Source organism: Coturnix japonica, chromosome 15 (assembly GCF_054131305.1).
Source record: "Coturnix japonica strain WE chromosome 15, WE-NBRP24, whole genome shotgun sequence".
Lineage (NCBI taxonomy): Eukaryota > Metazoa > Chordata > Aves > Galliformes > Phasianidae > Coturnix > Coturnix japonica.
In genome coordinates this window covers 2,150,515-2,175,193 of record NC_140677.1, presented here as the reverse complement: position 1 = coordinate 2,175,193, position 24,679 = coordinate 2,150,515, and the positions used below count along the sequence as shown (strand labels likewise).

Sequence of the window (24,679 nt, the reverse complement as noted above, 5' to 3'; positions counted from 1 at the left end):
TGGCCAGATAGTGGGGGGACAGACATTGTACACGGTCTGATAGTGATAGGACCAAGGGGAATGGTTCTAAACTAGAAGGGGAGAGACTTAGTTTAGATATTAGCGTTGTTATTGCAATGTTGTTACGTGAACGTGAAGAGCATAACTGAGGAAAAGGTTTCTAGTGGCTGAAGAACCAAGTGCTGGGTTTTGGCTCGATTGGCAGTGAGATGCTACCATCGTGATGGTTGTACTCATGGTCGCAGCTCAGATCTGTGAGAACTGTGAGTTCCTGCAAGGATCAGTGCTGCTGTGTAGATTCCGTAGTTAAATCTATAGGGTGAACTGTTTTCTAAGTCGTGCCATTTTGGTTTATTCATTTCCAATGGCTCTGTTTGACATACACACACACACACTCATGTTGTACAGCAGTTGTTCAGAACCTTTGGGAAAGTTCATTACTCGTTTCTTAAAATCAGAATGTGTGTCTTTGTTACCTTAATAAGAAAAGCACGCCTTTTTTTTTATTACTGCCCAATAGTAGCAACAGCCGTGTGGTGTTAGCAGTAACACCAGTATTTTAATTTCCTGTTTAATCCCTTGTTTCTGTGGTTAGATATAGAACTGTACTGTCTGATTTCATCAGGGCTGGAGCTTAACTCGCCAAACATTACAACAAAATTGTTTGTTGCTTATGCATTTAAAAGCACCTCTCAGAAGCATCCCTTTGGTGATTCCTCCTATTTCAGCGCTGGAGCAGGCAGCAGGTTCTGTGTTATCTTTGTAACCGATCCTATGGCCGAGATGCCCCGGTGCTGTTGTTCTAATTACTCAGAGCACCATCCCGTGCTGATATCACTTCACCAGAGCAGGGTGAGTTTATCTGTTTATTCTCCTGATGTCAGCTGCGATGACTCAGGGAACGCTGCTTGGAGAAGGAATTTGTGATTTTTCTGCAGCAGTGGAGATAAATTCCTTTTATCATATACAGAAGAGAACATCTGTGATTACAATCGTGCTGTTGACTTACGAAGATAACACCAATTACATTGCATTAAATGAGGTTTTTGTTGTAGGACAAGGCACTCATTATGCTGCACCAGGGTGTCTAGACCCGGTAGGCGAGGCACGAGGCAAACGCGATGCTTTGGAGTGTATGGAGCAGGTAGCAAGTTAGCACTTTGCAAATAAAATGTTCTAGGCATTTGGTATAATTAATCATCTGGCATTTAAATAGGGGAAATCATTGCTGCTGCAGTGCAGCCTGGGAGGGTTTTGAGACCAATTCCTGGCTCTGCAGGGCTGGGTGGAAGCAGCTGCCGGGGTTGGCCCTGACCTCCCGTGATTGATGGACCCCACGCTCTGTGCTGGGGCGGATGCGTTTAACCCTGCTGTGATTCACAGTGCCCCAGGTATTCGGGTCACCCGTAAATGGAGTCGTTGGCTCTGAGCTGTCCCCATTTCAAATGCCGGAGCTCTCCCACGCCTGCTTTTATGAGAGCAGAGACTTATTTCTAACTGTCGTCTGAGCTTTGGGGATCCTCTGGATTGTTACGGTTTCGTTACATCTCAGAGGAATACCTGACACTGCTGTTGAACTCAGCCATCAGGCTCCTGCCTGTCACACGTCACCTGTCGAGCACAGCGTTCTGCATTGGCTGTACCCGGTGCAGCAGTGAGCTGGGACGTAGACACCACTCAGCATCCATAGCAGACCCAATTCCCCCACTGCCAGCAGGGAGAGGATTTTTATCACTTATACTGGATGTACTTCATGAATTCTCTCTTCAGTTATTATCTTTCCCTACAGTGCGGAATATTCATTTGAGCCTTCTCTCAAATTAGCCATAACTTTCAATGAAAGCTGAAGCAATTCTGTGTAGTTAACAAGATCCATCACCGGGCCTAATGTTCAGGGAGTAAAAATGGAGTCACCCGTTGCTCTGAATTAACCTCGGCTGATGTTCTTCATGTTTCAGTTCCTCAAAAGTGCAGAAGGAAAGCAGGCTCTGAGCGTTGGGCTGGATGTGCTGCTTCTCAGGTTTGGGCTGCTGCAGGGTTACAGAAAGATCTGCTTCATTTGGAATGTATTTGAATGGATCTGGTGTTTTTCAATACATTCTGTGATTCACTAGAAATATATATATCAGTAGAAGTTAAGACAGCAGAATGTTCTTCTAAATTATATGTCACATTCTGTCCAACAGCATATGGGGATGCACCTCATACTGGGTTTAAAAATGATATTTATATTATGAAATCTACTGAAATTTCCTTTACTCCTCATCTTACTGAAAGACATACAGTTCTCTCGAGGGAGGCAGGAGCAGAGTGGCAGTACATTTGTTTCATCTGACAGGGACAAAAAGAAAGATTTTTGGTAGCCAGTCTTGTTTGCAGCTTCTCTACAGCTCGAGGCAGCTCGGTGCTCCTTCTGGGTTAGCTCATTTTGGGCTTGAGCAAAGGAAATGTCACTCATTAAAACAAATTCTGTCACTAAGATTGTGGCTCAAGGGCTAGCTTGCCCAAGCAGGTTCCTTACTGTGCTTTCCCGGGACAGTAACAAACCTGCAAGGAGCAGCACAGGTTGTACAGTAGCTGCTGAAATTCATAAGGCACAAAGTGAGCTGTAATAACTGAAGAGAGCAAGGGAGGCTTTCGTGTGTGTGTGTGTGTGTGTGTGTGTGTGCAGCATCATCGTTCAGGTCAGTCAGATGCCTCAAGGAGAGCCTAATGAGCACAGAAAAAAAGTAAACAGAAAACCAGCTTAGGAAAGTGACTTCCTGTGTCATCCGTGGGCTCGTGGATCAAGTGATGCTCATTGTTGATAAACTGAGAATGAGATCTTGGGGCTTTATGGCTGCACGTCCCTGAATGCCTCATGGCAATAGGAATGAAGTTACCAGTTCTGTAAAAACTGTGTGAAATTCACATTGAGAAGCTGTCTTAATAGCAGGACTTTGCTCATGCATAACTGTATTAAAGCAGTGCATTTCCCTGCACAGATGCTGGACACAGGAGATACCTTTCTATCCAGCAACACTATAACTTACACTGCTTATGGTACTTCCAGTTTTCTACTTACATAATTCTATTTATTAATGAATATTTGGTGGTTTTGAGCCAAATCCTCGTGCCCATGAGGTGCCAGGCCTGGCTGTAGTCACACACTGTGGCAGTGTCTGCGCTGGCAGTGATTTCAGTTGTGCATTAGGCTACAGTGAGGGGAGGCTGCAGACGAGGTTAAATTTGGATGTGTTTATCTGGGTTATATGCCAGCAACAGTAAGAGAAGAAAGAGGGGAGGCAGAATAATTTTATCCGGGTGGTGTTGCAAGGTTTTCCTCCCCTTATGTCTCACTGATATGCTGATGGCTGCTCTTAGTGATCCCCAGCCTGGCATGGTTTGCTTGGTGCACAATGGTCACTGCACCAGGTTTGTTCTGGCCAGCTGTGGGGAGAGCAGGTATATTCTTGCCATGTGAAAGCTGCTGGAGCAGTGGGAAGTGTTTTTCTGTGTGAGTGGTGAGGTGCTGGAATGGGCTGCCCGGAGAGGTTGTGGATGCCTCATCCCTGGAGGTGTTCAAGGCCAGGTTGGATGGGCCCTGGACAGCCTGGTCTGTTATCAGATGTGGAGTTTGATGGCCCTGCCTGCAGCCAAGGAGGTTGGAGCTTGATGATCCTTCAGGTCCCTTCTAATCCAAGCCATTATGTGACTCTATGAAAGCCGGTGTTAAATAGCGTCAGTATTAAACAAAGTCGTTTTCAGAGAGTGGTTTTGTTTGGTGATCTTTTGTGAGCTGCTGTTTTGCTGTGCCCTAAGACCAGTGCCACCCGTGACATTGGGCTCTGCTCCTGAGTCAGGAGGGACAAACTGAGCACCAAGAGGTTGGACCCTTTCATTTGTGGTGCGCGTTTCCCAACTTGACCTTCTGCTTTTTGATGCCAGGTATATATTCCCCTGATCAGAGGATCAGAACCTGTAGCAAGATGTGATGCAATCTATATTGACGCATTCTAATTGAAGTAACACTAAATGACAGCATGGTGTGACTTGCGTGCTCTGCTGGGGACACAGGTGACACAGGCACTGCAGCACATCCCTGAGCTACCTGGGGTGGTTTATCTCATGCCTGCCCCAGCAGGATGGAGCTCCTTCAAGCAAGATCCCCAGCGTCAGGCCAGCTTTTGTATTTTACCATTAGAAAATGAAAATGTATTTTAATTCTTCTGTTTTCAAACCCATTAATATAGCCCTCGGAGCTATAATCTTTATGGGCCAGATTGTAATATTCTCTCTTGCAGCAAATGAATCAGTGCAGCTGGTTAAGGAGCAGAACAGCCCTGGGTCTCGGAAACCAGTCAGGATTTCATCATCCAGCCCTCTATGCTTTATGGCTATTATTATCTTTTTCTGCCAGCAACAGTAAGAGTTGCGCACAGGTGTAATTTAAAGTGAGAGATGATGTGGAATGTGTTTTGAATAATAGATAAGTCGCAGTCAGAGATCGTTAACATATAATTAAAAATAAAGATAAATACAAGTGGTATGGCTCTGTGCTTCATGTTGACTCTTTTCTGGCAGTACCTGAGGAGGAGATTTGGGCAGGTTGCTCCAGCATCATCTTCCTGGCAGGAGCTCTCTGAAATCATCCAGTGGAAAAGATGGAATAAAGGGCCATCGTTCCACCTGCTAACGAACTCAGCTGGCTTCCCTGCCCCAAGTGCTTGCAGGCTGTCCCTTGCTATCATCACCCCTCAAGGAAGAGGATGCATCTCCTTCCGTTCATTGCCCTTCTTATTTTTTGTACATCCTACCATCGTTATTTTATATTCTGTATAATCTTCCTCCTCTGGCTTCCTGCACCCACCAGTTCCTTGCTAGTCCATCCAGGTATGCTCGTGGCACCAGAGCAGCCCATAGCCATGGGTTGGACTGCCTTGGGTTGGACATGGCAGAGTGGGAGCCTTTGAGCTCCCTGCACTGTGGATCCATGTCAATCATCAGTTTTACTTGTGAAATACATTCTGGTGCTTTCAGGTGGTCTTCAGGGTATACGTGGGAGAAATAAGCAGCATTTTGATTGTGGATCACTGGACTTTTGCTCATCTCCATCCTAGGAAATGAGGTCAAATGTACATATGTACTGCAGGCCCTTTATCAATACCGTTTTAGGTCAGGGAAAGTTTTTGACACAGAGATCTTACACAAAAATGGGTTTTGTTGTGACCTAGTGTCAGAAGTACCAACTACCTGGGCTTCTTCTTACAGATTGGATTCTACCATTTCTGTTTTAATTTTGCTCTCAGAAGAGATGCCCAATACAGCAAGAGAGGAAAAATCCATTTAGGTATCTTGAAGCCTTTCCATACTTTTAGTGTTTGGCTGCTGCACCACAAACCTGGTGTGTTTGCTGCTGCTGGGTACAGACCTGGCTGCTACTGCTGTGTGTTTTCTGGTTGTTAGAAGATTGCAAGGTGTGATCGAAGTAGTAGTGTTGTGTAATGTGTGCACTATGGTTGTATTTCATCATGTGTTTAATTTACGGACAAACAATTTCAGTTTTTCAAAGTGAAATTAGACATCCTGAGCTGTGTTATGGCCATAGGCTCAGGCCTGTTCTCATTCATTGAACTTCAAGTTCAGTTTCAGTCTGCCCTGTTTAGTGCTCAGTTGTGTTCCTGAATGTTGAGTCCATGCAAGGTTCCACGGCTCTTGAAAAAAATACTTCTTTCTAAAAGCAAATGTAGTTACTGTTTCTCTTTGGAGTATATGGTACCTGAACCTTCCAAGGTACTACTTCAGCATCTGATGTATGGAGATTGCTGTGAGTCTCACATTTTCCTTCTCTTTCATGCAGACGACAACATGCTGCACGGGCCGGTATTCCTGCAGGAGCCCAGCAGTGTGATCTTCCCTTTGGATTCAGAGGAAAAGAAAGTGAAGCTAAACTGCGAAGTGAAAGGAAATCCCCAGCCGACCATTGGGTTTGTGGCATCCTTCCCTGTTCCCTTGCACAGTCCCTACAGCAGTGTCCCCAGCAGCCCTCCCCACCTCTCACCCTGTCTGAGCACAACAGCACTCAGGGGGGCTCTCTCAGTGCTGACATGAAGGAAAAACCCACCCCAGGGTTCACCCTGTATTGCAACATGATTGTAGAAGTTGAACAAGACCTTAAAAGGGTTACAGTGGGATCGTAAATCATCTTGGCTCCCTGATTAACCATCCTTGCCCACAAACATGGACAAAGCTCTTAATGGTTCTCAGTTTTATTAACTGCTTTGCGTTAATATCTGAAAAAGATGCTCTACTGCTGTGGTGATGCTGCTGCTCTTGTTCCACATGCTGCTCCGGCTGATGTAAATCATTTAGGATGACTTCTCCATTTTTTCCCTTTGCTACCATCCTTATCTTGTTTAATCAAAGCAAAAAGGGCACTTTGAAACCTGTTGGAGTGATGAGACCTCAGCCCTCACGCTGCCTTCTGCCACAAGTGACCGCTTAAGGCAGCAGGCGGTGCTGATTTGCTCATGCAAACATACTCTGTGTTACTGTGCGTGCATTCAGATGGAAGCTGCTTGGGGAGCTGTGCACGGAGGGGTGACAGTAGCTGTAATTGGGGCAACGTGCTGCTGGAAATCCTCAGTGCCCCAGTTAGTGTGAACATCCTTGAGTGGGTATTTCTTCAATTGAAAAACAAACAGCCAGCTGAGGCAGGAGAGGGAGAGAGGCCTCCGTGGGTTGGAACAGTTTAAAGATTCTGTTTCTGGGACTTCCTCTTGCAAAATGATTAATTCCAAAGAGCAGCAGCACCAGCAACAACTGCAGAAACATTAATCATGTCAGGGACTGAAATACATGTCAAGGATATTGCTCCTCCAGTTAGATACGAGACTATTTCACCACTGCACAAAGCTTGTATTTTCATGCTTTATCTTTTTTTTCTAAAGTAGTCAGTCAGTGCTGTTTTAAATCACGATTTCCTACATGTTGTATTTTCAAATATCTATTAAGGTGAGTGGGATTTAACTTTTGCCATTTTGTGCTATAGGTGGAAGTTAAATGGAACCAATATTGACATCGGTATGGATTACCGCTACAGCACGGTGGAAGGCAACCTGTTGATCAATAATCCCAATAAAACTCAAGATACTGGAACATACCAGTGTGTAGCAACAAACCCATTCGGAAGGATCATTAGCAGAGAAGCAAAGCTTCAGTTTGCTTGTAAGTAAATGGCACCACAGCCTCAGTTCCCACAGCATCCTAGGATGAGAGCAATGCTTTCCTGTTTCTCACTATCTGAGCTGTGCACAGAGCAGAAAAAGCTGGATTTAAAGAGTAGACTTGAATGAGGAATAGTTGTCTCATTTCATATTTACTTAGCTGTAGTATGCAGAATGCGGTGTCTTTATCTCTTGAGAAAGAGACCACTTGGCAAAGTAGCTGGCAAATGGGATCTTGCCATTGATTTTTCACTCTGTGGAGAACTGATGCTTCCTAGTGTTCTGAAGGGCTCTGCTCTCAAGAAGCAACAAGCTTACTGTGATGGGTTTTGTAACCTAAGTTTCCATTTTTAGGCACAAATTCTTGCAGGTGTGGACAGTATTTGTACCTGTGTGTGTAAAGGGGAAATCAGAGGCTGCATCCTACTTTGGGTTAAAATCAGCATTACAGCTAAGCTTAGCAAAATGGGGTTCCAGCTCTGTGGACACTGGGCAAGGGCTTCAAAGTCTGGGCTGTAGAGCCAGGGGAAAGCAGTCTGATGCTGGCACTGCAGTGCAGTACATTGCTTTCCTTGCATGTTTAAATACACTAATTAACCAGCAGCTTGCAAACACTGAGGATTCTGTTTGAAAAATAAGAAATCATCAACCTTTAACATTTTATTTTGCTTCAGATATGGAACATTTGTTAAGTTCTGATTGATTTATCTCTCGTGATGAATGATACATCTGGCGACTGTCTTTCAAGTTCTGAAGTTGACCAAATCCAAGTTAGGTTTGACTGATTTTTAATTAAGATTGAATTAAAAACAAAGCTGTTCTTTTCCTGTTAAAATAACGATGGGGATCCTGAATAATGATTTTTTTTATTTTTGATTCTTGAATTTTCTTTTAGATTAATAAAACTGTGTAATCAGATTAGAAACATTTGGATTAAATAAAAAAGCATTAGCACTTATCAGACTGGGCTCTGCGCTTTCCCAAACGCTAAATCATTTTGAGGTGTATAATCAAAGGGACTGCAGCCAGAATCAGCCAAATAATGAAATACACAGAGCTTATTCCAAAAGCTCTGCCTCTAAGAAGGAATAAAACTGGTCATGTTTATTAGCAGAGCTTTTTTTTCAGCCTTTAAGTACAAGATATCTGGATGCAGTAGCACTGCTTAACAGAGCTGCTCGTCCTTCTGTGTTTTAATTTAAACTCTCCTGCCTGACTTGCATGCTGTGTGATTTTGGTGTCATCTCTGTTTCGTTCCCAAGGAAAATCACTGCAGGCACTGCTGAGGCCGTGGTCTGGGATTCTGAGCTATTTTTGCCCTTGTGGGTTAAACTCTCAGTCCCGGGGCATAGTTAATATATGTTTGTTCTTTCTGTGAGGGCTGTATCATACTCTTCCAGTATCTTCACTGAGGATTAAGCTGCAGTGCAGCCATTCAGCCTCCTGTGCAGGTCAGGGGGGTCAGCAATCTAATCTCTGAAATATGTATTTAGGTTCCAAACTTATTACGATGGAAGTGCTAATATTTTCTTCTAGTACTCGCCTTGTGATGTATCATTTACATTTTTTCCTCCCCGGTACTGGTTGTCTGTGAAATAGAAAGTTTTTTTCAGAGAGGGAGGCATCAGCTGTGCCACGGCAGCAGAATATGGATAATGATACACTAAACCCTGTGCTTATACCAATACAGGCACTCAGGAAATAGAAAACGCTTTAAGCTCTGAGTGTGGATCCTAATCATGGCTTTTCCAAACTGATATACAAAAAACACAGCTGAAATAGATTAAATTATGTGGGTTTTTCTGGGGGGGAGGGAGTGAGGATGGCTTGACAGTTTTATTTGCTGTATTTTCTTTGTGGAAATAACACTGAAGTCAATAGGAAGTGATGCCTGGGAAGCAGTGCAGCTCATGCTGCAGCTCAGAGATGCAAAAATGGTGTCTTGTTGGTTAGTCTGTGATTCTGGTTTGCCAGTCCTTTGTACTGGCTTTGCTTTCCTGGTTCTACCATCTTGTATTGCCCCAGACAGACAGCAGATGCACTTTATAATGACGTTCATTCCAGCAATCAAACTTGGGTACCGGCAGAAGTATTTGAACTGTTTTCCACCTGGGCACAGACTAAAGAGTTGTAGATGCAGGTAGTAAACTTACACCCGTGCGTCACTTCTGGGATGACAGAAAGTCACTGTTATGCGCAGCCAGGAACTGCTTCTCAGCCTGTCTGAAAATGTGGCTAAAATACGTTTTCTGAGAGTCTTCTTTTGCTGGGTCAGGACAGGCAGTTTGCTGAAGCTCATGTTTGATAAGATTTGGTGTTTGGAATGTGCTTTGCACTGCATACAGGGCATGGTATGGCGCTGCCTCTGGTGCTGAGCGGGGCAGCAGCCTCAGCGCTGCCTCTCTTCAATTGCTATTGAGTTGTTCGAGCCACATATAGAAGCTTGAACTTTCTTCTTTGTTATTTGCAGTGTATCCTTAACTGCGGGGAATCAAACTATTGTTTCTGCAAACTGTTCCTCCCCACACTTCATTAAAGGGATTTGTTTTATAGAAGTGTTTGTGCGGAAATAATTGTTATGCATGAATTAGCAGATAGAGCTCAGCACCGTGCGGTGCAAATGGTTGCAGAAAATACAATAATAATGCGGTTGTAATGAGAATACTTTGGGGCTCTGACCTGCCGTCCCAAAATAATCTTGCTATGATGGTAGAAAAAGAAAATGACTCCCAGCATTACACTGAAAAGAACTTTTATCCCTATTCCCATTGCTGGAATGATTCCTGTTCTATCTTGCACCCGAGCAAGTCCCATAATTTTTGCTATTAGTTGCTAAGAAACAAATTATAATTGCTGCTCAAATTCTTTACTGTTGTACCCTCTTATTGCCCTGAAGTGCATTCATTTTCTTTTTGAAGATTAAATGATCAATGAAGTAATTCTTTCAAGAACAATTAATAAGGAAAACATTTTCAGAACAGCACCCGAGTATCTGCGTTTTCCTGGCTAAACAAACACGCACCGCAACAATCACAGTGATTGATCAATGAATTAATGCACTTCTGTTCTGCTGAACGAGGCATTTGGCACCCGAATTAAATCATTTCCGCAGTCATTACTGATGTCTGGATGTTGAGAAAAGATGATGTGTTTTAAAGCTCCTGGAAGTGGATGAGGATGGGGCTGGGTGGTGCTTTCTCCAGCATCAGGCAGTACATGGGTTGCCAGCATCTGCTCCTGGCTCATGTGTTGCCCTGCTGGTTTGCAGCCTTGCCTTCAAATCCACCCCATCATCTGATGTGCACCCTTACAGGTGGAGCTGTAAGGAGCATGGGCAAAACACCCCATTTCTGTGGAGATGTAATATTAGGATGACCTAGGCAATCAAATAGCACTTGGGGCTAGTTATGACAAATTTGATTCAAGAATGTCTCTTCCTGTATTTAGGTAAATAGTCCTTGATTCCTCATGCAATATTGTTTCAAGAAAAAGTGTTATTTATATTAACAAAAGTTGTATCCCATATTAGAGATTGGTACTACAAGGGGCTCCCAGGGTTGGGCTTGATGTGACACAGGGTGCTCTTTAACAAGGAAATAAGCAAATCAATTGGAATTTCTACCCATGCACGAATGTTTATGTCCTGTGCTAAAACGTGAACTCAGCTGAGCAAAGCATAGCTGCCACCTCCGCACCTTTGCCTCACAGTCTCTGGTGGGACAGAAAACTGGGTTAAGCCAGACGTAAGGTTTTCTTTTTTGGGTTTATTCTCTTTTTGATGAATAGGACCAACAGGGAGTACGTAACAGAGGATAGCTATATAACCTACTTTACTTTCATCTGCGGTAGCAGGCTCCTTAACATAGAATAGAGGATTTCTCTCTGCTCTGTTTCCACCCAAAGGTTATAAATAGAACAAATATATGGCTACTTAAGGCAGTGGCAGCGTGTTCATTGGGGACACCTGTCCATGAGCTTTTGGTTTCAGGTGGGCCACAGCTGTGGGCTCACCTCTGCTTTGGAAAGGTATGGGGTGGCAAGGCACAGGCAGTAGGTCTGTTCTGTTCCTCTTGATGTTTATTCATTTAACCTTTGACACATAAAATAAATAATATAATATATTCAAAGCTCGTATTTTTTTTCAGATAATTGAGGGCTGGATATTTAAGGCCCAAATGTAGGTGTCATTTTTGGTTAGACTGGATGCTGACCTGGACCACGCTGATCTCTGTTTGATGTGGTCCAGTGATGGAAAGATTTCCTTGCAGAAAGCTCTGTTGTCTCTCTCTGGTTCTGAGGAGATTGTTAAATCATGCCGAGGTGCTGTGAAAAATTCCAACTGGGTCTGGATGGTGGGATGAAGAGAATTCTCATTTTCTCTGTTGTTCTGAATAAAAGAGTAAGTATTCCAAAGGTTTAAAATCCAGTAGATATCTCTACAGATGGAGATCTGTTGACCTTAGGCTTAACTGTTCACATTGACTTCTCACGTTTTAAGTTGCCATCATTGTTTTTATAGGCTCGATGGATCATAAATAAAAGCACAGAGATCCCACAGCAAGCCTGAGGGGAGATGAGGATGTAGTCTTCCTTTTTTCCCCTTGGCTTTGTGCAGTATCTGATGCTGCTCCATTTATCAACCAAATCCCCCAGGCTCTCACTCCTGAGCATCTCTCAGGGTTCCTGTGATACCAGCAGGGTGGCTCCAGGTCATGGCCCCTTCAGTTCATTGCAGAACCAGTGGATGCTATCAGCCTCATGGCCTATTCTTGGAAGGCTGAAATTAGAATGCAAATAATCCATGAGAGCAGGGAGCTGTGAGTATTAACATCCCCAGCAGTTGTGTTAATCTGCAGAGTGGGACTGTATTTGCAAGAACAGCTTTCAGAGTTTTTTATTTCCTAAATCAAAGAGTATGAGCTATATAATAGTTATGTAGATGTTATTGGAGTTTAATTTTGGCATAACGTCACACTAGTACTTGTCTAGTACAGTGTAGGACCTTTTTAGAGGCAAGCTGAGCAACTGGGTAACCTTTAAGACCAGGATCTCAGTGGGTTGTTTCTCATTTGTGTTTCTGTCGAGTAAAGGGAAAATCCAAGCTTGAGGCATATTGTTTTGGATTATTTGGGGGTCTGCCTTCGCTTTCATCCAGCTGCACAAAGGAAGAAGCACTGTACAGTGTGTGCCAGTGGGGAACACCTGGGGTATCTGCTGCATTAGTGCTCAGTTACCAACTGTGAGAGGGCTTTGCAGCATCTCCTGCTGCAGGTGTAAGTCCTGCTATGTGGCTGCTGCACAGTTGTCTGTGCTGGAAGAGTTTGTGAATAATGCACTATTTTTGCTAAAAGTAAAAAAAAAAAATAAAAAAATTCAAAAATCTAGGAGTAAACTCATTCTGTTCAAGTCACCCCTAAGGGAAATGTCTGCCCAGCTTTTCAAGATTAAAGTAATAAAATCACATTTTTGAAGTCCTCAGCGTTTTGAATCAAGCAAAAGGTTTCCTTCAAAATGAATGTTTGAAGTGTTTCCTGTAGGAAGACAGTAAACGGGGAGGTTTTATTAAAAGGAGTGCAAAGTCAAGGAGAACTGGGTGGTTTTTTTTCTTTTGGTAGCATCATAGAGAAGAGTAATTTGATTTGGGTAGAGAACAGTTGACACCTTGCAGATATTTATAAGAGCCTCTGTTCCCCAGTGGGATGAGTAGCGGGCACAAGGTGCAAAGCACTGCTGCCTATTTGGGGAGGTGATGGAATCAGAGCACAGCACTGGGCTAGCAGTGTGCCCTGAGGAGCTGAGCAGCTCACATGGCACGAGGGAGGAGGGAGCCCAGCATAGTGCAGGATCCAGGGCTTCTGCAGCTGTGTTTTGGCCAGCGGCATTTGTAACACTGCAGGAAAAGCTCTCGCAGTCTTTGAGATGCAAGGGAAAGGCCAGAGGAGGAATTGTAGCCATGCAGATAGACAAATCAGTGCATACGCGATGGATGGGGGGCAGGAAGGCTTGGCAAGATTTGAACATCATCTCAATATGAGAATCCAGATAGAGATGTCAAAGTCAGAGATGATATGCATAGGTCAGAAATGTGAGTGACAGGCAGAGAGGGGACAGCTCGGGAGGAAGAGAGGAACGTGAGAGCTGCTCGCATGTAGTTCTGTTTTTCTTGCTGGTTCCTGCTGTTTTACTCATCTTCTGCAGACTTAAGCAGATGTTTGACTTCACTGGGGGCTGGTCTGTGTTCTTAAATGAGTCTCTGCAGTGTCTGGTTTCAGAGAACATGGGAAGCTGTCCCTGGGCAGTGCTAGTGCACAGTCCTGGGGAGCCATCGGAGAGGCTGAGTGTGCACACCCAGACACACCAGCTTTTCCCTCCTGTAACACCGGCGTGGCCCTTGGCACAGCTGTTCCCTTACAGGAGGCAACGTGCCTCCCCTGAGGACACAGGGTTTGGGTTTATCTTGCCAGTCCTTCAGGTACATGTCTCTTCTCATCACTGAGTCAAATTCGGAGCAAACCTCACCATGAGGATCCTCCAGCTGCAGGTGTCCCTACAGCAGCAGAGGTTTATCTGAGAGATTTCTTATCTTGTGAAAAGGATCATTTCCATGATGGGAATCGTGGAACTGGAGCGTGCTGTTTGGTAAGGATGTTCAGGCAGGACCTTGTTTGTTGCCTGCAGTAATAAAGCCCAACCTAAACTGTTTTCCAAAGGGGAGGTAGACTGGCAGAACGGTAAGATGTTTACATCTAAAACTTGTTTTTTCTAGTAAAGTACAAATCCCAGTGAAATTTCTGTTCTAAAGGTCAGATTAGGAAGCTTTCATCCCCAGACTTGTAAACCTTTTCTCAAATCAGTGACTCTAAAATTATTCATTTGAGCACCAGCTCTTAAACTAAAATTCTATTAAGCTCTGTATCAAAGGGATTTTTATTTTGAACCACAGAGCCGGCTGTGTAGTCTTGACACAACGGCAAGGACATGGACAGAGGAACTTAATCTTTGTGTGTTTTTGAAAGGGGTGACATAAAACCCTGCTTTTAAAAAGTCAGGCACAGGTTTTATAGAGACAGTGTTTAGAGATATTAGAGCCATAAATATCTAGAGGCAAATCTTGTCAAGTGTTTCAAGAGCAAAAAGCTTTAATGCTTTTGTGGGTGCTAGTCATCAGTTAAAGTGCTTTCAGCCAGCCTTCTTGTAGACAGGCTGTGATTTCTTCAAACCAGTGTCCTCTAAGATCTGTAATTGATTGAGATGCACTAGAATCCCATCTTCAAGGCTTTATTATGGGCTAAATTAGCATAATTTATAGTCTGCATCCAGTGAAGTCGTATTATTCCATGGGCAGTGATGCAAATGTCTTCTTTTCCATCTGGTTGTGTATATTATCCAGGATATGAAAGTGACTCTGTGTGTTTGGTGAAGACCGTTTGGAAGAGTACATGCAGGCTATCTCTCTGTAGAAGGCTCTTTATTCAGTTGTAACAAGGAAGATTTAGCTAATTCCTCTGGTTGCTGTTTTGTTAAACAAGATGTCTTTGGCAGCCTGTTCTGAATCCCCTTGACATCGTACCATGTGGCCCTTAATAAAAAAATATCCCATTGACTTAGATTCAAGGAGCAAATATGACCTTAAACATCATTCTAAATTTTAGATTGCTGAGATCATCTTAAAATTATATAAAAGGGACCAGGGAAGGAAAACTGCATTATGCTTCATAGACCTCTTAAAGTCATGCTTGAAAATTGACTTTCAGTTTCTTGGCTGTATGTGTGTGTACATAAATGGGTTTCAAGTTTGTTTCACATAGATGAAGAAGTAACTACACCTTACCTACATCACTGAATTATTTCCCCTACTTCCTATTGTTGAGGAGCTCAGTGCGTGGTTCTCTGGAGTGCACTTAAGGTGATTAAGAAGAGTGGTGTTTTGGCCCCAAACGGACAGTGAACAAGTTTATTTCAATTTTCTGGTGTGCTTTTTGATCCACACAAGTTTCTTGTCTACAACTGATAACCAAGACTCCAGTGTGGTGAGCCAAACACCACAACCCATGCAATTTGTGTGGGAAATCATTAACACAACCTAGTTAATACTACCGAATTACTTGCTCTCACTTCATTGATTCCACTCTCTGTTATTAAAGGTTTAACATACAAGTTTTATGCTGGTTGGGTTCTTGTTTTTTTGTTATATGCAAACCCTCTTTTTCTCAGTGCTTTCCTTTACTGGGGACTTAGGGTTTGTTTTGATAGCTTTGAGACCTCTGTCTACATCCTGTATCTTCTCTATCAAAGCCTTTGCAATCATCTTCTTTGGGATTCTGTGCTACAATCCTTTGTTTTTCTGTCAATCTTATACATCCTCTGCTAAGGTTGCATAGCTCACTCTTTAAAAGTAATAATACATTAGAAGATATAGATAGACGTAGAGATAGAGGTATTATGTTTTGGTAGCTACTTGCTATTAGCATCAACTCACTACAGCGATATCACTGATGTGTTATCAAATTTACTTCACAGAAATCTCTAGAGATAGACTTTAAGTAAAGCATAGCATCATCTCTAAGCCTGCATATTAGTCACTCTTTCTTTTGGAAATTAAAATTCAGCGATGTATAAAGAAGCGATTGTTAAATGTGTGTTTTGGCTGGAATATATTTAAAGGAGAAATAGTTTTCATCCCAGTTCAGCAAGAATAAGAGTAATAGATAAAAACAGCATTGACAGTGCTTTTCTAATCATTAAGAGGAAATCTTAAATGTAATGACAAAGGGTTCACTAATGGTGTATGGGTTTTTGACAGTATGCCATTCAAAGAGATGTACAGCAGTGCTTCGTTCTACAGGATACAGTCAGATAAATTAGCTTTCTAAAAGACATGCAGACACCTGTCACAATCAATTGGAATCATTTACTATTCATGTGATTTTCCATAATATTTTTGTTTTCCTACGGTTGTTTTAAAACAGTCCTCTTGCAGAGAGATGGCTCTCTTTAATTTTGGAGCTTGCATAATTACGAAAGCATTTTGGATTCTAGTAATATTATGCCACACATTAAATAAATATATAAATCCATAGCCTAAGAAGGAAAAACCATGGAAACACTCCTCTGGCTAACAAAGAAAGGGCTAAACAGAGCTTAGCTTTCAGAAAAAATAGGGATCTCTCTGTCAGATCACCAATGACCTGAGACTCACAGCCTCCTAAGGGAAGCCTCATTGTTTCACTCTTGTTCCCAGGGCGTGCTGAGTTCAGCAGCTGAATTATTTCCACATTGTAGTCAAGAACGGGAGTGAAGTGGGCCTGGAGTGCAAATGCTCTAAATATTCTGCTTGGGTAGATAGCTTAAAAATAGAACAATCAGTGGAGCTATAAATGAGAATGTTTGTAAATACTAAAACCGCAGGTCTTCTCCCTGCTAGTCACAGTCCAAGAACCTGCAGAGCAGTGAGCTAATCTGGTCCTGCTGACTTGTTTGGGCTTTGATGTACCTTCTGTAATCCTTCCTTAAAAGAATCATAGAATCACATAGCCTGGGCTGGAAGGGACCTCAAGCATCATCAAGCTCCAACCCCCCCTTCCCCTACCCTGCAGGCAGGGAGGCCAGCCTCCACATTTAATACCAGACCAGGCTGGGTAGGTTAGGTTAGGGTAGGTTTACATCCTGCCTGCATCTGATACACATTGATCGTGCAAACAAAAAGGCTATTTCTTAATGGTCAAATGCTGGCTCGTGCCGTGAGCATCTGGGTTGTTGAATGGCCAGATTTTCACCCAAGCACACACAGGGATCCTGGCTCCGACCAGAAGTGGTTTCTACCCACGTTAGCAGTCCTCAATTCTGGTCATGTTTTGCTTGTTTTCATGTGTAAATATTTTTTATTGAAATTAAGGCTCCTTTCTTTTTTAATCTAGGCTGTGATAGATCACTGTAATTGAAGCAATTCCCACCCTAAAAATTTTAATTAAGTTACAAAGATGCCTGCACGCTTACATTTAATCAACTTATCTTTTCCAGGCATTGTTTTGCTTCATCACGTCATCTCCCTTCAGTTTACTAATGCTCTAGCATTCATCCATACTGCTCTACAATGACCACGTTTCTTATTTCTGATACGGAGTTTGTAGTACCCTGTGGGGAGCTTGAAATACTTAATCACAATGTGTTGATTTTCAGACTATTTACATTCTGTGTTGCCAAGTCCCAGTAGCAAACCTGTGGCCCTCCCAGGTCTGTTGGTGACATCTGCTCACCTGCACTTTCCAATGGAAAGAGTTGGTGATGAGGGAAGTGTGGAAGTGTCATAGTCCTCCAATATGTGCTGAGAGCTTGCTGTCCCAGTCAGTCTACTGGGCTTTTGTGGTGTGTTTGTATGGTTGGTTTAGGGCTTTGTTTTATTTATAATAATATAAGAACAAAAATCCTAGTCAGAATCCTTGGGTGTGGGAGCAAGGCAGAATGTAGTGGTGAGTAAAGCTTCTTGGGGTCACATACTCAACTGCAGTGTTTACACTGTGAATACAGTGTCCTTCTTCAGCTGCAAGAGTTATTCTTTTTCCTGCTTTCCTATCCCTTTGATTTTTTAATGTTACAAGTACTGAGGGTGATTGCTCACCCCCCTCCAGACAGGGCACTGGATAACTGTATTTTCTTTAGAAGGCAACAGAAACAGGAAAATAAGTGTTAGAGTGCTACTCCAGCCTGAAAGCTTCCCATGGGCTGGTACCCAGCAAGTGAGTTTCACTTGTGTCAACCAAGCAGTTTGACCTCTGTACACAGGGAATTCAGCCGTGCCAAATTTTGGTGCAGTATTTTGCACCCATTTGAGCAGAAGCTTGTAGAAAATATTTTTGCCCATTTGGCACAGCATGTGAGAGCAGAAGAACCTCTCGAATCAGCTCATCACTGATTTGTACGCTTTGCAGCTGTTCAACAATACGGATGCAGCTCCTAAATTCTCAGGAAAGGTTGTGTAGCGAGATGGTGATTACATGAAGCTTCTTATTAATGGCATCTTTAAGACGTAATGATATTATTATTGTTAATTCATGTTACTATTTAGGTATTGCACAAATAAATCTAAAGTATGAAGGCGTCAGAATCATCAGCCCAATCAGTTTGATGAGACATTAGCCTTTTTATAATTACCTTAATCTTGCTGGTTCTCTCAGAGCCTGTTTTTAAGAACAACACGCATGAGGCTTTCCAGAATTGACAATTGACTTACAAAACTCAATAGTTTGCACTGGGAATGGTAATGATGAATGCTCTGCTTTGTTTGCCGCCTCACATTGATTTTGACCATTCTCCCATCGTTTCCTTGTTGATCATCCAAGCAGATTGCTCTTGGTAGCAATCCTTTCCTTTTCCTGTCGTAAATATATGGCTGTTTTGTCAGCAAATTGGGTTATTTCCTCCCCGCAGAAGAAATTAGAGGACAAAGTCTGCATTTAAACAATTGTGTACTTTTCTCTCCACACTGTTGTAATCAGGAGTTGCTGGATCACCAAGGTGGCTGTTCCTTATGATTGGTAATGAAAGGCCTCTCCCATTCCCTCCCTGGTGATTAACTGAAGCATTCCCTGGAGCTGTTTTCAAGTGGGCTTAACCATGCAGACTGAGAGCTGATGCAATTGCTCTTTCTTACCTTCTAAAGCAGGCCTGTGTGTGACTGTTGTAGAACTCAGAACTGAAAACAGAGTTCAGTGCAAGCTCTGAAATGTTCTGTCTGTATATATATGTATGGATGTATATGCATGTGGCATAATTGTGCAAAGGCAGAGTAAGTTCTAATATATATAAGACATATATAGACTGCATAACCACACAAAGAATCTTCCTTATTATATGTTATTTAAGACTTTGAAAGTATTCTTTTGTTTTCTTCCATATTTGTAGATTATATCAGAAATGACTTTATTCTACTACATGTGACCTTGAGTCTTTGTGAGGATCTCTGTGTCTATATCTCTCTACCGAGCTTGAACAAACACATGCAAACTTGCTGCTAAATTGGCACCCAGATTAAATTTGGATCAATTTTAAACTCAAACCACATTTTGAACCTTTTGTGTGCACCCATTTTGCCCAAGTTCAAAAAAATCCTAGAATCACAGAGTCATTAAAGTTGGAAAAGATCTATGATCATGCAGCCCAACCACCAACCCATCCCACCATGCCCACAAGGTTGTTTGATTTTCCAGCAGAGGTGGCTGGTGTAAATGACAGAACAACCTTAGTTCGGTTCTGTCTGTGAGCTGGAGCAGAATGTAGGCAGGCCAGTAACTGTTTAGCTCAGACTGTCTCTGTTTTTACAAATAATTGTGAGTTTTTTTTGCATGCAGCATCTCTTTAAAATCACACAGTATTTATCAAGATCTGCTGTCGGGAGGGCAGGAGGGGCTGTGGTTTCACTGGGTACCACAGTGGCATCCTCAGCTCCAGCTCACACTGCTCCAAGGTGACCACCTGCATGTTCATCTGTCTGAAATGAAGCAGTCATTTCTTCCAATTTCTTTTCTTACGTATGCACAGTAGTGCTTCCAAAAGACCGTTTTCATCAGGGGATAAAAATCAAGGCTTAATTTCTTTTGCCCTTTTAACATTTGAATGATGTTCCTGCTAATTCTTGCTGTTAAATATTTATCGCTCGTGTTTCTTCTAGTTCCCAACTGCACTGACAACAGGTTTGCAATCACCAAACCATGGCTGAGCTGCACTGAGAGCTGAAGAAATGGAAATTGAAATGCAAGGGACTCTTAAGAGGCTGCTGAAGCAACTCAGTGTGTTGTGCTCCCACAGCAGCCAGTGGTGCTGCTCAGTGCCTGGTGCTGGGCTCGTGCAGCATCACCTCATAGCAAGGCTCTTGAATTCAGCTAGCAAGACAAGAGGGAGCTGCTTTTCTGCAGCACGTGGCCCCTGAGGAGAGTAAAGGGAGAGAGGTGGAAGGAGGAATGGAATTTAATTAAAGCACCGTGTGGCTAACATAGTTATTAATGAGAGACTTCCTTATGGGAAAGGAAGGGTTTCTGCACATGGGTTGCAAGGGCATGAGTAACAAGTTTCCTGCGGGGAAACAGAACTGGGTTAAGGCAGTAATTCTTCTTAAATGTATAAGAACTTTCTGGCAGCATTACGGGTTGCTGGAGTTTTCTCCAGACATTTCTTTTGCCCTGAGTAAATCGGCACTTTGTCCTCTTCCCATCCTTCAGCTTTGGGTACATTTGCTGATCCTTTTGCTACTTTAGCAGCAGGCTGCTGCTGCTCTGTAGCCCACCCAGTTCCACACATCAACCTCTGATGCAAGCTGATGCTCACTTTGTTTCCTTGTCATGCAGCAGAATCCTAATAAACCTTCTGTCCTTCCTGTTAGGAAAAAAATAAGCGGTTGCCTTTATTTGAGTTATTTCTCTTTACAGATCTCGAGAACTTCAAGACCAGAGTAAGAAGCACAGTGTCTGTTCGCCAGGGCCAGGGCATGGTGCTGCTGTGTGGACCACCACCACACTCTGGAGGTAAGGCAGACTGCTTCTCTTGCTTTGGGGATGCAATGGCAATGTGGAAGGTTTTCATTCTCAAGATCTGCTTCAGAAGGTTCAGAGAACAGAGCAAAGAAACTGGGAGATCCTTAGTTGGGTATGAGTGCAGAAAAAGATCTTAGCTGTGCTGTATCCAAGTATGTGTGTAGGAGACAAGCTGAGGCAGAGCAGTATGTGCATATGGAGAAGAAAGACATGGCCGAGTCCTTATGGAACTGCCAGAAGCCTTTTAATATGTGACCCGTGTGTATCTTCTGAAAACTAGGCTGGAGATTGTTGACAGAGCTACTACTGTGCATGATCTTCTCAGTATTATTACAATTTCTGGGACACTTGTTGCCTGTTTTTTTTCTCCTGGATGCCCAGCTTCTCTTAGCAGTTGTCCAGGCCTCATATGGAAACACAGTCCTTCCTCTTCCTACAGTTTTCATGGAAGGAAGAGGTAAAGCAATAGCTGCTACATGTGCCTACCCTAAAATGATGTGTTCTGAGGGCACGTGGTGTCTGTCAGATGCCTTTATTTGCCAGGAGCCAATAGCACAAATATCAGCGTTGATAGCAAGGAGGTTTGTGAGGATTCTGTATTCATGACCCTTTGGAAGACAGCATTTTCTCGCTGATACGTGTAGGCTGTGACAACCAACCAGCACTCAGCAAGCAGCCATTGCAGCCTGCCATTGTGTTGGGAGGATTTTAGTACATTGTTGGCATGTCATCGTCCTTCAGTCTTCATATTTCACGGTTCTGCGTCCCTTTTAAAGGAATTTCCAATCATGCTTTGACATCTGCCTGTCCTTTGAATCCTTGCACACCAGCTGGATGAGAATTGCCCAGCAGCATCCTAGGGTGACAGGGAGGTGACAGGAGGCGAGCGTGTTTCTGGTGCCCAGAAAGACAGGAAACTGAAGGGCAATTATTTCCTTCTGTCGTTTGGATGGGAGATGTCTTCCTACATGGCCACGTTCTACCGTCTGCTCTATTACAGCTAGTATATTATCTTAATTGTATCAAGCCAGATCCACAATTAGTCTAAATTGATACTATTGCAATGTTGTAACCAAGCTGGGCTGCTGTACACCCACGGTGGTTTTCTGGTTTGCTTAGGAAGTGTTTTGTGGAAAGTCAAAATAGTTCCAGGTAATTGAGAGTGAGACCCTTGTTCTGCAGGAATTAATCTTCTCTCTGGAAATAATTTCATTTTCTTTTCCTTCCTCCTCCTCCTTCCTCCCAAGGTTAGAAATAACGATGAGTTTTAGAAGTCACAACTGCAGCATTAATGCTTTTCAATCGTGTGCATCACACTCTGTATGTCTCCCAGCGTAATGGAAACTATTTGGTCTCTAGCAGTTACTGCACAATTACCACAGCTATCTCCTGTTCCAGCTCTGGGCAGATGGAGCTTCATAAGAGAATATCAGATGTCTCTGGGAACGAACTGCATATCGGAAAATCACAGTGTTTCATTGGCAGCTCCCATCCCAGGGGTCTGAGGCAGCGTTTGCAAAGCAAAGCTGCAGAGATCAGCTCCTGCCCATGCCTCCCCATGCTTCCTCTGAGTGTAACTTTGCAATGACTCAACATTGTGGTGCAGCAGTCAGGTTAGAAGTGAGGGGTAATGCATCGAGTTGAAAGTGTGAGTGGCATTAAGATGGAAGAAACGCAATTATTTATCTCGGAATTTGATTATGACAGCAAAGTTAACTTCATCATCCATCCAAAAGTGCCTGGGGACATTTATGACCAGCACAGAAGCATAGGACTGTCTGGGGAGGAATTCTACATTATGGGTTTTTTTTTTAATGTTTTTACTGCAGTTTCTGTTCTGCATTTAAAATTACTTATAAAAACAAAAATAGAAGAGCAGGCAGAACAAGTTCAGCTGGAAGATAAGAGGTAGCTTTATTTGAGTGTATTTGGGAGAATGGAAGAAAAGATCAAGAAGCTGAGACCTGGCCTGTTGCTGAGCGCTGATTGTAGGTTATCCCTCTGGGTGCCAGAGGGGCAGGCACAATTTTCTCCTGATAGGAAAAAATCCCACCTGTGTGTGGGGGGATCAGATGCAGTTTTCCCTCAGTTTTGAGGTGACTGAGGTTGCAGTGCTCAGGGCTGCCCTTACCTGTGCAAATTCAGTAATAGAAATCTGTTAGAAGAGAATCATTCCTTGTCTACCGCTGTGTCGTTGGTCATCTTGGTCTTAGAAACGCGTTGTTATACTAAAATAGATTCTCCCTCATTCTTTCCACTGTTTTCTAATCAAAGCTTAACTATGGTCGTGTGTCAACCACTCTGTGAACCTCTGCAGTAACATGATGTGAGAGTAAATATTGCTGTGGGAACATGGCATGAGGTGAACATTTAACAGCACGATGAGCAGTGGGAGAAGTGTAAGCGGTCAAGCTGTAGACAGGAAAAGATGATTGGGAGTCCTAAATGTATTCGTGTAATTCCAGTTTGGTTTCAGTGAGCGTTCACTGTGTATGTGATCCAGAGATTATTCGAGATAAAGCGCAGAGTTTAACCACCTAACCATGGATCTCCCTTGTGGAAGGACTGCAGAAGTACACTTGACCGCATGGTTTCCTTCTGGGAATGAGCTCTCTTGCAGCTGAGGATGACTTTCTCTGAAACATCACAAAACTTTTCCTGACCTTATGGGGCTACATCAACACCAGGATCCCAGTGGCAGCTGCTGCACACTACAGCAGCATTCACTTCTACCTGGCAGTGCTTATGAAGTGCTTAAATCACATGCAGAAACAGTTTTGGGAATGAGAGGAACATCAGAAAGTTTTCATGTCTGTTTCAGTGAGCCCTAAATATGGTTTCTCAGCATTTCTCGGGATGAGCCGTGTGATTTGGGTGCCATAAAAACAATGCTATATTGCTTTATATTCTCAAAGCTCTCCTAGATCAATACTCCCTGCTGCCTCTCTTCCCAAGAGCTGCATGAATAATTGATCTGGAGGCTTTGCTAGCTAAAATGAAAACAAATATACAAAAAATAAGTTGGGTTTGCCCAAAGAGTTTCATTCCATATTAAGCCTTTTTATTACATTTAGGCATATATAGAAACAGTGAAGTGTTTTGAAATGTCAGACAGGCTGTTTACTTTTAAAGCTGTTGCTGAAAGCATTTTTACTTTGTTTGGATTTTGGTTTGGATCTTTCATGGCACTGTTAATCAAGATTGGCAATATACGTTTATTGGGAAGATAAGAGAAGGAAAAAAGAACACCCTCACCCCTTCCCACCCAAAAAAGATGCATATAGCACAAAGTAAAGCAAGTCCTCTCTTGTGCTTCTCAGGGCTATGAACACACGTCTGTAGGGAATAAGCCCAGGGATTGTCTGGAGGTCACTGTAATGTTGACTTAATCTCCAAAATATTGGTCAAAATATTTTTTATGTCAAATAGCTGATTTTGTTAAAGTGTATGGGAACTGAGTTACTGAGCTGCAACTTTTGTCGGATTCATTTGATGTCCAGGGCAGGGTTCGTTCATGTTTTAACTACAGTTTTCAGCTACCTTCTGTCATCCTTGGTGTTCCATTGCGAGTCTGGATACTAAAGCAAAAGTTGTAGGAAGGTGTGCAAGTTTCATGTGGCCATCGGTAGCGCATCCATAAACATGCAGAAGACCATGCTTGCAAATCCAGCCCTAAAATGCATCTTATCCCTGTCTGTGGGGAGATAAATGAATTTGGCTTTAGGGCTTTTCTTCAGTTTTTTTCCCCCTTCCCTAGATTTTCTTATCTTTATGAAAGATCTGGACACACAACACTCTCATGACATCTGCCTTCCTGCCCTTGTAAGAAAATCCCATAGAATAAAAGATCTCAAATTTCCAAGCATAATGAATGTATGTAAAAAAGCGTCTCTGGATTGCTAGCGATTTAAATGTTGTGTTCTCCAGAGGCACGGTGCATTCTGAGGT

At 43.0% G+C, this 24,679-nt stretch overlaps 1 protein-coding gene across 11 annotated transcripts in view; it reads left to right on the top strand.

Moving 5' to 3' along the window:
* LOC107319900 (contactin-4) overlaps nucleotides 1–24,679 on the top strand; it is a 242,648-nt gene that overhangs the window by 141,696 nt on the left and 76,273 nt on the right. For all 11 annotated transcript variants that reach the window (XM_085516128.1, XM_015875248.3, XM_015875243.3 and 8 more), the window contains 3 exons: nucleotides 5,840–5,966; nucleotides 7,031–7,206; nucleotides 20,627–20,722. In XM_085516128.1, the coding sequence (XP_085372254.1) occupies nucleotides 5,840–5,966; nucleotides 7,031–7,206; nucleotides 20,627–20,722 (399 nt within the window). The remainder of the gene's footprint in view (nucleotides 1–5,839; nucleotides 5,967–7,030; nucleotides 7,207–20,626; nucleotides 20,723–24,679) is intronic.